This window comes from Phoenix dactylifera, chromosome 10 (assembly GCF_009389715.1).
Source record: "Phoenix dactylifera cultivar Barhee BC4 chromosome 10, palm_55x_up_171113_PBpolish2nd_filt_p, whole genome shotgun sequence".
Lineage (NCBI taxonomy): Eukaryota > Viridiplantae > Streptophyta > Magnoliopsida > Arecales > Arecaceae > Phoenix > Phoenix dactylifera.
This window is the reverse complement of record NC_052401.1, coordinates 14,689,551-14,702,856: the sequence shown is the minus strand read 5'-3', so window position 1 is coordinate 14,702,856 and position 13,306 is coordinate 14,689,551. Positions and strand designations below refer to the sequence as shown.

At 40.1% G+C, this 13,306-nt stretch overlaps 1 protein-coding gene and 1 pseudogene across 3 annotated transcripts in view; both read right to left on the bottom strand.

Moving 5' to 3' along the window:
* Positions 1–3,565, bottom strand: part of LOC103722332 — a 148,533-nt gene extending 144,968 nt beyond the window's left edge. For all 3 annotated transcript variants that reach the window (XR_005513724.1, XM_039131054.1, XM_039131055.1), the window contains exons 1-2: positions 3,298–3,565; positions 534–615 (exon numbers count right to left, since the gene is read on the bottom strand). Coding sequence is in view for 2 of the 3 variants with exons in the window: in XM_039131054.1 (XP_038986982.1) it covers positions 534–615; positions 3,298–3,312 (97 nt within the window). In the remaining variant the exon portion in view is untranslated. The remainder of the gene's footprint in view (positions 1–533; positions 616–3,297) is intronic.
* Positions 3,566–10,024: 6,459 nt separating this feature from the next.
* Positions 10,025–10,122, bottom strand: LOC120112270 (annotated as a pseudogene).
* Positions 10,123–13,306: the final 3,184 nt, after the last annotated feature.

The following is a 13,306-nucleotide window of genomic DNA, read 5'->3' as shown; positions in this document are numbered from 1 at the left end:
CAACTTCAATGACCTAAGAGTTTGAAGTTAACTAATTTAAAAATTATCATCCCTTTACATTATAGATGCAATAGGATCATGTCTGACTCGTAAAACCCAAAGGTTATGAAATATGCAAAAGATCCTTTTGGCCTTGAAAATAGTTCCATGTTCTTCAAGATATAATATCCACTTTGCAAGCAGGGGTAAAAAAAGAACCACTGATCAGCAATGTGAAATGAACATCAAACCAAAGGCCTTTCAATGTTTGTTTATCTCACTGGAGTTATGAAGACAGAAGCATTTGTATTTTATAAAAAAAGGATAAAGAGTAGAAAGATTAAATTTTAAAAATATGCAAAAGAACAAAATACAAATAGAGGTTCATATACAGGAATTAGGATAAAAGGTGGCATACAGTCTGCAGGTTAACATGTTTGGGATGACACAGAGCATCCACATATATAAAACAACATCGATGTTGCATATAACCAGAAAGATGCATAGGGAGAAAAGAAAAGTGAAGCAACTACTGTAATAAATAATGTACAGACCTTTCCATACACTTATTCTAAGCGCTTCAATTGAAAGTCCTTCAACATATTCTCCCAAATATTTTCGAAGCAAATACAAGACCTATCATGAGAGAGATGTCAAGCATCAAATTTCACCAACAAAAGGCACTATAATATTATCTTCACCACATCTAACAGCATATAAACAGAATATTGAAACCACGCGAAGTTTCAATGCCATAAACAGTAAACTAGTCAATTGTAATAGATAGAAAGAGAGGGAGAAACAAAAGAGGGAAGAAGAAGAGAGAGAAATCAGTTGCAAATATATATATATATATATATATATATATATATATATATATATATATATTGCATCTATGACAACCAACTCATGTACCAGACATTCAGAGAAAAGCAAAACTTTGTTGTAATTTTTCTTCTCCAAATGCAAAATCAAATTATGTTGAAGATCTAAGAACACACACATGGTTGATATCTTAAGCAACCACTCACACTGGCTGTTTTAACATTCAATAATGATATGCATGATGCTAGAATAGGGGATACTGTTGAAAGAAGCTAGTCTAATAATGACCTCCAACATGATTAAAATGAACTTTAAAATATTGTGACATCCATGTGCATGTACCAAAATTGTTTTACACCACTTATTTGGTTAAGGAGTCCTGCCTAGGCACAAAGGCCACCACACTACAAAAGCAACTAAGGTGTATGTCAACTCTAAATAAGATCATCCAAGAACCTATATTCTACTTAGAACTTATCTGGGTTATATAATGTTCCAAGGCATAATTAAATTAGTTGAGCTTCATGCTGAAACACTGTGTAGGCCACACTAGTTCAGAAACTCAAGCCATTCACCAAGTACCAGAGATCTTGAAATACATGTAGACTAATTCCAGCAGTCCGTATAGTTAAAAACACTAGCTTCAAAAGAGAATTTTGTTACATTACCAAAAAGTTTTCATTTAATAATCATTTTGATCCATAGGAAATAAGTCTCCAAGACATGGAGTTAAGCTAGAAAAATGTGGAATTTGGGCTGGAAGGAATGCAATTTCCAACTTTTGCCCTTCCAACTTTTGGTTTGCATAACAAGTAACAGAATATCAATTCACTGGATCACCATTCCCTCTAAAGAAAGTAATTTTGGTTCCATTTTAGATGGAAGGAATCATTTCTATTCCTATGGAAATGAATTAAATTTTTGTTATGACTTAATTATGAGCGTTTATGATACAAAGTAAATTAACTAGTAGTTTAAGTTAGACATTTATTATGCATGGAGTGTCTAACACTTTTTTTAATAATACATGTTAAATTCAAGGTTTCAATGGCACCCATATCCCCAGATAATGGGCCCACTTCAAAGCCATTAATTTCCATTAATAACACAAATAAAAACTACTATTTGCACAAACTTAGATTGGATTTATTCAGGAACAAAATATTAGTTGTTACAACGACCATTTTTCAGCCATTATAACAGAAAATAACAGATAATAGTTAACACTTAAGGTGTACCATAAGAGGCCATGCTTAAATAACAACAGATCAGCTGTACTTAAGAAGGGGCCCAAAAGGCTCAAAGAGACAAATGCCACATCTGCATATCATGTGGCAATGATTAATTTGAAAATAAAATCATAATAAGGCATTTTTGGTATAGATTAATCAGATCTGCTGGTTTTGCCATAATCCAAATGCCAAGAAATTCTCTAGATTCTCCTTTGACCATAATTGGAAGAACATAAGGCACCTCTAGTAGAGAGGACCATGAAATCTACCATTTTTGTCAAATCAAAATTATTGATTTATGAAGAGGTTGTTTCTTTCTTGATATTTTCTTCTCTCTGTCTTCTACTAATTTGTGATGATCTCACGAATCAAAAATATCATGAGGGGGTATAATTTAGAGGTCTTCTTTAGTAAGGATGGAGATGTTAAGCCCTACAAATATTAATAACCCATGTATTGGCCCCTTTAGAGAAATGGAATTAGATTAGGCTTATTTTCCACAATCAATTCCCTAATACAAGTTGTGTGTTATTTTTATTCATACTATCATACCCACTCAGGTTTTTGGGGACAACAATTCCTGACTTAATGAAGGCAATGTGATCGTTGTTTCTGAGCATTCTCATAGAACATGGAGGTAGGATTGCTTTGGCATTCACCCCCTTCCAGACCCAATCTGGCCATCTTCTAAATGACCTCTTTGATAGCCATATCTCAGGATCCTAGCTAACATCATGGAGTTCAACACTGTCACGCACTCAAGCTCTGCTTTAACCAGTTAAGATACATATTGTATGCTTCATTTGGAGTATGCAACCATGTTCCAAACAGTAATTTTAATTAATCAAAAGAAATATCTGCTCTAGACCGCACGGCAGACAGGATTGAACCCCACAAGCTTCCAGTCACACTAGAAAGGCATAAACTGTAGGGCAGACTCTATGCTCTCTATGCAATGCGAAGAAATCTAAAACTACTTCCTTAGGCTATCATCACCAACATCCCGATACGAAGGTTTATCCTGAAGCAAGCACGCGACTGACCCTAATCGAACGCAAAGTCTAAGCAAAATACCCATCAACACATGGCATATAACATCCGAAATTCAAAAGAAGCATATCGTCCATTGAATGGGGAAACTTATTCATAGAATTCATAGAAGCATGATACAAACAAAATATTTCCTCTTTCTGCTTTCATCTACGAAAATATCCCAATTTAGTGACCAAAACAGAAGCAAGAAGAAGGACAAGAATCTTACGTGGGCCTCAAACATCTGGCCACCGCTATCGGATCGAATCGAAGCGATTTGTCAAGCTCTGAGGAGGACTTCCGCACCCCAGCAGCCGATAATGGCCACGGATCAACGATCGATCGGCAAAGAAGAGGGCGGTGATGATAGGGACTCGGATTCCGGCGGCGAGGAGAGCTCCGCGCAGGGAAGGGAAGGGAGGGAGGAAATGGGGGAAGCGGACACAAAAAATCAGTCGACGGGAGAGAGATGGCGGATCTTTCGGGGCACGGACGAGCGGCCTTGGGAAAAAGGCAGACGGATTCCATTTAATAACCGACTATGAAGCCGGTTCGAATCGGGTTGATCGACCAGATCCGGTCCATCTGTGCTGTCAATAGATTATAACTCGGGTTCCGGGTCGATCGACCTGATCGGGCTCATCATAGCTCGTAGCTAACCGACCCAAAAAAACAGCCGGGGCTCGTTTGGTTTGCGGAAAATGGATGGAGGAAAGTATAGTCAACATAAAAATAATAAGATGCTTATTGTTTGATTAAAATTTTCAAAAAAAAGATAAAAAAAATATATTTTAATAGAAATATAATTCCCACATTTCATAGAAAAGTCTTTTCCATTAAAAACATGGAAAGGTTACTTTTCCGCGAGCCGGAAATCACTCCATTTTTATTTTTTTTTCAAAAAGGTCTTTCAGCATTAAAGAGACATTAAAGACCTAATTTTTATTAAGAATATAATAGGAATTACGCATAACTTTTTCTGAAAAGTGGATGGTCAACCAAACATAAGCACTCTAAAAATCTGTTACTTTTCCATGGTAAACCAAACATGCCAAAAGTATTTTTCTAGGCATCCTCTTTACAAGAATCTACTTTCCAAAAACCATATTTCTAAGAGGAAAAATGCTTCCCGCGAACCAAACGAGCCCTAAGAGATTGTTTGATTCCTCATGTCCGTCTGGGCGAGCGAGTGCATCAATTTGCATGAGCTTCGAGGTCGAACACCTCGTGCATGCATGAAGAATGAGGGACTAAAAAGGAAAGTCAGGAACGAGGTCGGTGGGATGGACAACTCATTGGATCTACCTTAGAAAACATTTTATGAAGATCCTCGAGTTGCCGAAGGAGCATGAAAGCACAGCAATCTTGTAAAAGGTGGTGGTTATTTCTCGGAGCTTGGATTGGCACATTCCAATTGAATGGGTGGCCCACGAGATGATGGTGCATGGGAAACTTCAATATAAGGTGGAGATGTTTCTCCTAACTGAAGACCACCATATCATCCAATTCAAGTTTGAGGAGGATCAGAACAGTGCTCTCTTGGTGGCCCCTCGGTGGTTGCAAGCCAGTTGATGGCGATGGAGCCTTGCGTTGCTAACTTTATCCTAGGAAGGAATGTTGTCAAGTCAGTGGTGATGTGGTTGAGATTGCCGAAACGTTTCCTAGAATACTAGGACAAGGCGACTATCCTTTAGATTGCTGCGACCGTCGGCCAACTGCTAGCCATGGGCAGCTTCATCGATCAATTGAAGAAATTGGGCAATGCGATGGTGGAGGTGACCATTGATGCTATTGAACCCTTAAAGCTAGGGATCCAAATCAAGGGAAGAAATTGGGCATATCGATGACGATCTCAAATTCCCGTTATCGGAGCTGCTGATGGATGTGGGAGATTTGACAGATAAGAACAGCTCCTCGGCACCAATGTTGGTGGAGGTGAGCGATAGCTTAAGGGATAGTGGCGAACATGATACCAACATGAAGGAGCAGGATCGATGGCTCATTTTTGGCCCCTAGCTTGCAAAAGCAAGGATCTGGTCACATAGGGCGGCAAAGGGGACACCAAGAGTGAGGAAGACGTCCGAGTCTACATCGAAGTCATCTGGGTTGGGTTCCTTCACATCTTAGCCAAACTCGTTTCAGAATTGGTCGAGTTCATCCGATTCGCCACCAGACTCAGGCGAGCAGCAAAAACCCATGAAAGTTGCATGCCATTGATCACCCCTAAAGAACAGGGCGATTAAGGATAGCTAGCAGCAGGGGATAGATCTGACTCAGTCCGAAATCGATGCTAGGTCCAGCTTTGACCCACTAAGGGAGCTGAGCATGAAGCTAATGGGGCCGGCCCAGAAGAAGAGCCACGTGGTCCAGACGTGATTATGGCGAATGCAGGCATGGGCTGCACTAACCTCAAATGGCTTAGAAGCCCAATGACTGGGGAGGGTGCTGACACGGGCCATCATGCAGCAGGCTTGGGCCCTACGACTAATGCAATGGTGATTGACCCAACATGCCTCAAGGACTTGGTGCAATCAAAGGAACCGAGCTAAATGGTTTAATCAGATCGAGTTCCTGTGAGGACCGGGCAGTGGTCTCCAACATGTCCCCTTCTCACCATTGAAGTCGAGGAATGGCCCGACGACAAGGCAGTCAACCACGATGGCACCTGTTCTCCTTCTGGAGATGCCGAGAAGTGCTTCAACTGAATGGGAGGCAAGAGCCCTGGGGATGCACCCCCTATCTGATGAAGGGAACGGGGGCACAATGATGGAGGAGTTGGCACCGTTGTCGGTAGGACCTAAGGAGCCAATCTATAGGGTGGCAACAAGCAACAAAGAGGCCATCTAAGGACATCAACAACAACTATTCTCTAGTGAGTCTAGGGAGCATGCGTTGACAGTGATGAGGATGAAGGCAAATTAGATTTGGGCAAGCAGACTAGGGTACCTAATTGTGGGCTGGCCCAACTTAAGGAGCAAGAACCTATGGCTGAGGGTCAGCCTGCAGTGGAGTAGGCTCCACTAGTGTCCCAGGTGTTAGAATAAAGATTCTTGTTTGGAATTGTAGGAGGGCTAGTAAGCCCTTCTTCGCCTCCTGATTTAGAATATTGTTGCAATCATATGACCCAGAGGTCCGCTTGTTGTTTAAGATGCAACTATCTGTGAGAAGTCTTCATCGGATACAACGATGATGGTTCCCTGCATCTTGAGGTTCCTATGCCATTGAATTCTAGGGATTAGTGGAGGGGATTATTGTTGTTTGGAAGCATGGTGCGGCTACTATGGATATCTTCCACAACTATGCCCAACAAGTATTAGTGGTTATTTCAAAGCTTAATAAATCTTTTTAGGTTTTGTTAGGTGTGTGTGTGCTAGCACTCACTATAGGCAAAGGAGAGTGTTGTGGCTGAGGTGTCCAACTTGATTAGGCAGGGTATCCTAGCCATGGTTGCTAACAATTTTAACTAGATCCATGGGCCCTAGGAGAAGAGAGGATGCAAAGCCTATACTGAAAAAGTTGAGATCAAGAAATTTCATGATTTTATTGGAGCTAATTGTTTGATTGATCTTGGCTTCTCTGGGATGAGATTCACCTAGTGCAACAACCAGACTAGCGGTGCTAAAGTTTGGGAGAGGATTGATAGGGCTCTGGCCACGGCAAGCTGGATCTAACACTTTTTCACTTACTAGGTTCATCAGCTTCCTCGAATTGCTTCAGATCACTGTCTCGTTTTGATTAGCACCATTGCTAGTGATGAGAGCACAAAAGTGCGATCTAAGTACAAATTAACTTAGCCTAATGCTAGCAAAATAATGATAAATGATAGGTGTTAACATTTGCATGATTAAATATTTTATCCATAGCACTTATTATAATTTTTATTATTATTTTATACAAATTCATTTCTTCCCAGCTGCAGAACAGATCCTAGCTCTTCTTTAGCCCGCCTCACGCGTGAGCCAGCTCTCCCGAGTTCCAGCCACATCAGCCTTCTCAGATCCAGCGCGTCCCAGTTCAAGCTCCACGCCCGCATCCCAAAGCTCCTAGTGCCCTGTGGTCGTTCCGTGCGTATCATCCGAATCCCATGGCGCCTCCCAACAACATCGCTAGCATCCCGTGGCATTCATGAGCCAGCATCTGTTTCTCCCAGCCGTTCGTGAGCATCTCAAGCACCCAATCGTCCGCGTCCCAGAGCTTCACAGCGACCGTGATCCCAACGTCCGAATCCCAGCTCCTATCAGATCCCCTTTCTTCCGCTTCTCCCGCAAGCCAGAGCATGCAATCCCCATCTGAGATCGCATCCAAGATTCCAGCATCCCCAGATCTTCAGCCGTCCACGTTCGAGCTCCTCACGAACGCACGCGTCTTCCGCCTCTTCCCAGCGATTTTCTAGCTTCCGAATCCCAGTAATCACGTTCCACCTTCGTCTCCGCTTCATCCATCTGTGCATCCCATCATCCCAGCTGTCCATGTCACGCTCATCTCCACGTATCCCGTGGGATCAGGGATCCATCGCAAGGGTATAAATGAGGCTTCCGCTCGGCTGGGGGGAGCTCATTCTCTCCCATTCGAAAAACAGAACATCAGCCGTTGTGAAAGAAAAAAAAAAGAGAGGAAGAAACAGGGCATGCCCTGTTCTTCCGAAAAGAAATTAAAAAAAAGAGGGAGAGGCTAATATTTTAATGGAGGGCTGATATCTTGTGAAGGGTGATGGAGGAACCTTTGATGTCTTATTTTCTTTCAAGTAAATTCTGAACAATTGATCTCTTTGATTTACATCTATTCATATGTTTTTGATTCTTGCATGTTTATTTATGAGATAGATCTTTTATGGTTTATATTTCTTGATTCATGGATTATTTCGATGTTTGATTTGTCGTAGACGTAATCGGCACGATAAATGCTTAGATCTTGAATTCATATTTTCAAATTGTATACTCCATGATTAGAACTATTCTATCCGATTGATCCTTAATCAAGAATCGCAGAATTTAATTGTTGAAAATAATATCATCGAAGGGGATCCCAGATCCCTACACTATCTTAATCTATCCAAATTTCAATTCTTTGTTTACTGATTTATTTTCTATTACAAAACATCATCTTTATCCACAAATTTATTGAATTAATTAATCTAAAATTATATTAAATAATCTAATATATTTCGTTCCCTGAGGATTCGACCTCGGACTCCCGAGATTTTACTACTTGTGCGATTCTCCTGCACTTGGAAGAACAATTTTATTTTTGCATCAAGTTTTTGGCGCCGTTGCCGGGGAACGGCTGATTTATTAGTATAATTTTAGATTTAATTAGTACTTTAGTAGTTAGTCTTTTCCTTTCGAAAACAAAAAAAAAAAAATTCTTTACTGCTGTTTTTTATTCCCTACATAGTCTGCATCAAACTCGATATCAAAGTAATTAACCGTCTGATTGAACTCAAATTTGGTCGTCAGGTGCAGGACCTGTGTTTCGTTCATCTGAACGGTCTGATTGATATTCTGAGACTTTTAAGACCATTAGATTAATACGAAATCTTGCTGCTTTCTGTTTTAAATTTTCTGCATTTAATTGTTTTAGAATCAGAATTTTATTGTTATCATATCTCATTAACCCTTGTTGCTAATTGAAAATTTAAGAAAAAAAACTTTAAGAAAAGATCGAGGGTGATTATTCAAAAAATTAAAAAAAAAAGAAAAACCTAAAATTTCAAATTTCAAATTTCAGAATTCAAATTTCAAACTTCAACTCATAAAATTTAAAAAAAATAAATAAATAATTTGCTTGATCACTTATTCAATGAAATTTAATGTCATGTCATAAAACATTAAAAAAAAAAATCTCTTGATTGTTGCATATAGTATAAGGCATCAGCATAAAATATTCTAAGGGCTGAATCCATTTAAAAAGATAAGGTCGGGATTTCATCACTCGTCCTTAGCCCAAAAATCAGCCCATTGCATAAATATCCTAAGCTTAACTAAAATCAACTAGACGTTGGCCCCTAAGGACATTCGAGCTCAATAAGATGAAGACCACCGAAAGTTGCACCAATTTCGTTCTGTGGCTTAGTTGATGTCTAGGCAAGCTTTGTCCCTATAAGGGAGACAGTTCATCTGTTCGAGGCAAGTGGGTTTTAAGTGGGACCTTTGCGAACGCATCGTGACCCCTCCACTTACCTGGGAGCTTACCTGGTCAACTCGGTTCATTAGACCGGATTGGAGGCTTAGGTGCCCTCTTCAAACCAGTTAGGAGCTGTCTAGAAATTTAAGAAAAACATTAGAAATTGAGGTGTAATGTTTAGTTGCATGTTTGATTATGAATAGATTTTTGTTTTAGGGTGTAGTTTTAGGGTATCTTTAGTTAGTACTTATATTTATATTTATTTTTTAAAAAAAACATAAAAAAATTTAATTAAATTTTGTATGCTAGGTTGGAATAGGGACGACACCGGTCGATTAAGTCGTACAACTTTAGATCATCCCTTAGGACGCATCCTTGAAATTCCTTCGCAGTATCTCACACCTTGTGAGATGGCAAATTTTCCTGATGATGTAGGAAGTCACCATGGTGATGAAGGTAGACCTCCAGTTATGACACTTCGACAATACTTACATCCCACTAGGACTAGTCAACCTTCATGCATGATTATTCCTGAAAATGTAGGACACTTTGAAATCAAACCAGGAGTAATTCAATTGCTGCCCAAGTATCATGGAATGGAATCCGAGAACCCTTATCTTCACCTTAAGAATTTTGAGGAAATTAGCATCACATTTAGAGTGCCAAATGTATCAGAAGACGTCCTTAAATTGACCTTGTTTTCTTTTTCCTTAAAGGATAAAGCCAAAACATGGCTGAACTCCTTGAGACCTAGATCGCTAGGAACATGGCATGATATGCAAAGAGAATTCCTGAAAAAATTCTTTCCTGCACAAAGGACTAACTTTTTCAAAAGGCACATTAGTAATTTCCAACAAAAAGACCATGAAACATTTTGTGAATGCTGGGAGAGATTTAAAGATTTGCTTCTCTCTTGTCCTCATCATGGGTTTGAAACATGGAGAACCATTAGTTTCTTTTACGAAGGGTTGTCTCCACAGTTAAAATAATTTATAGAGACTATGTGCAATGGTCTATTTTTGGAAAAGCAACCCGATGAGGCATGGGACTATTTAGATTCTCTCGCAGAGACTGCACAATTATGGGATATAGGGGATAGAGTGAATAAACTCTTACCTAAGCCTACTAGCGTTGGACACGGGGGCCTTTACAACCTTAGTACTCAGGATGATATTCAGGCTAAAATGGCAGCCCTTACTAGGAAGGTAGAGGAAATTGAACTTAGAAGGATTGAATCCGTCAAGATCGTAGAACATAACAGCGAGTGTTGTAGGATTTGTGAGATGCCTGGCCATCTCACCACTGATTGCCCCACAATACCCGCATTCAAGGAAGTCTTGCACGATCAAGCCAATGTTATGAATACCTATCAAAAATCTTTCAATAATCCTTTTTCGGGTACTTACAACCCTGGATGGAAGAACCATCCAAATTTCAGGTGGAGGAATGACCAACCTCAACAAGTATATAACCCAACTCCTCCACCTCTGCAACCTCATTATGCACATGCACCCCCTCAAAAATCCATTCTCGAAGAAACTTTGCAATCTTTCATGCAAGGTCAAGCTAAAATCAATGATGAATTAAGAAATCAACTAACAACGCTGACCACTGCTTTAAGTGCTCAAGAGAAAGGTAAGCTACCAGCTCAACCACAACCTAATCCTCAAGTCTATGGCGGTAGCAATGCATCATCTTCAACTTCGCATAAAGAACAAGCAAAGAGTATAATAACTTTACGAAGTGGAAAGGTTATTGACCGACCAGTCCCAGAACAAACACAAGTCATACCTGATTCTGACCCTCCCAAGACAAAAGAAAAGGATAATAAAGAAACTGAAGCACCAACATCTACTGAAAAAATTGAATGTCCTTTTCCTGCACCATTTCCACAAAGATTAAAGCCCTTGCAAAAGCTTGAACCAAACTCTAAAATTCTTGAGCTTTTTAAGCAAGTAAAAATCAATGTACCTCTTCTTGATGCAATCAAACAAGTGCCTTCCTATGCAAAATTTTTAAAAGATTTGTGCACTGTCAAGCGTCGTTTAAATGTCAAGAAGAAGGCATTTCTGGCTGAAAATGTGAGTGCAATTTTACAGCATAACATTCTTCCTAAATATAAGGATCCAGGTTACCCAACTATCTCATGCATCATTGGCAATTTTAGGATTGAGCGAGCATTGCTAGATTTAGGAGCGAGTGTGAACTTGTTGCCATATACGGTATATGAGCAACTCGGTTTGGGTGAGTTGAAGCCAACAACTGTCACCTTACAATTAGCTGACAGGTCAGTAAAGGTTCCTAGAGGGATTATCGAAGATGTGTTGGTCCAAGTAGACAAGTTCTATTTTCCTGTTGACTTTATCGTACTGGACACACATCCGGCTTCCAATTCACCATCTCAGATTCCGGTCATCTTAGGACGTCCATTCCTTGCAACTTCTAATGCATTGATCAATTGTAGGAATGGTGTCATGAAGCTTTCTTTTGGCAATATGACCTTGGAACTGAACGTCTTTAGTATAGGTAAACAACCCAGTGATCATGAAGAAAGTAAAGAAGTTGAATGGGTTGAAACCATTGCGGAAGAATATTTGTTAAAAGAAATATTTACTGAATCGGCCGACAATGGTTTGATAGATTGGTGTTCTGAAGGTACTGCTGATGATATGGTCCCACCTATTTTAGATAACTCGGATGTCATGATGGTCAATGGGTGGAGACCGAGAATAGAGGAATTTGAACAGTTGCCACCTCAAAAAGCAAAGATAGTACCATCCCATGAACAAACACCTAAGCTCGAGTTGAAACCTTTACCGAAGGAACTCAAGTATGCCTTTCTTGGACCCGGGGACACATTTCCTATAATCATCTCATCTGATCTGGATCATGCCCAAGAAAGAAAATTACTTGGTATTCTAAAGAATTATAAGGGAGCTTTAGGATGGTCTATTGCCGACTTGAAGGGGATTAGCCCTTTAATTTGCAGGCACCGGATATATTTGGAGGACAATGCCAAAACCACAAGGCAAATGCAACGTAGGTTGAATCCTACGATGAGAGATGTGGTTAAAGCAGAAGTCCTCAAGTTGCTTGACGTGGGTATTATTTACCCAATTTCCGACAGTAAATGGGTAAGTCCTACTCAAGTCGTTCCTAAGAAGTCGAGTCTGACGATAGTCAAAAATGAGTAGGGTGAACTAGTTCCAACTCGTGTTCCGACGAGTTGGCGCATGTGTGTTGACTACCGAAAATTGAATTTGGTCACTAGGAAGGATCACTTTCCCCTACCCTTCCTAGACCAAGTTTTGGAAAGAGTTACAGGACACAAATTCTATTGTTTTCTCGATGGCTATTCCTGATACTACCAAATCGTAATTTCACCGAGGATCAAGAGAAGACTACCTTCACTTGTTCTTTTGGCACATTCGCTTTCCATCGGATGCCATTCGGATTGTGTAATGCACCTGCGACATTCCAAAGATGCTTGCTCAGCATTTTTGAAGATATGAATGAGAAATTTTTAGAAGTGTTTATGGATGATTTCTCTATTTTTGGCGACTCTTTTGATGATTACCTGTCACATTTACAAGCAGTCTTAGCTCGATGCATGGAAAAGAATCTGATACTGAATTGGGAGAAATGCCACTTCATGGTGCCAAAGGGAATTGTCCTAGGACATATTGTTTCATCGAAGGGTATGGAAGTTGATAGAGCTAAGATTGACCTAATCGCCAAGCTACCTGCACCCAAGACGGTTAGAGATGTTAGATCATTTTTGGGTCACGCAGGATTTTATAGGAGGTTCATCAAGGACTTTAGTGTCATAGCTCGACCATTATGTAACCTCCTATCCCTTGATACACCGTTTAATTGGACTGAAACCTGTCAAGAGGCATTCGAAAAGTTGAAGTCTATGCTTAGCACTGCACCCATCGTGCGACCACCTGATTGGTCATTACCTTTTGAGATCATGTGCGATGCTAGTGCCTATGCGATAGGAGCTGTCCTGGGACAACGCAAGGATAATAAGCCATATGTCATTTACTATGCAAGCAAAATTTTAAATGATGCTCAAATGAATTACACCACCACCAAGAAGGAATTGCTTGCAG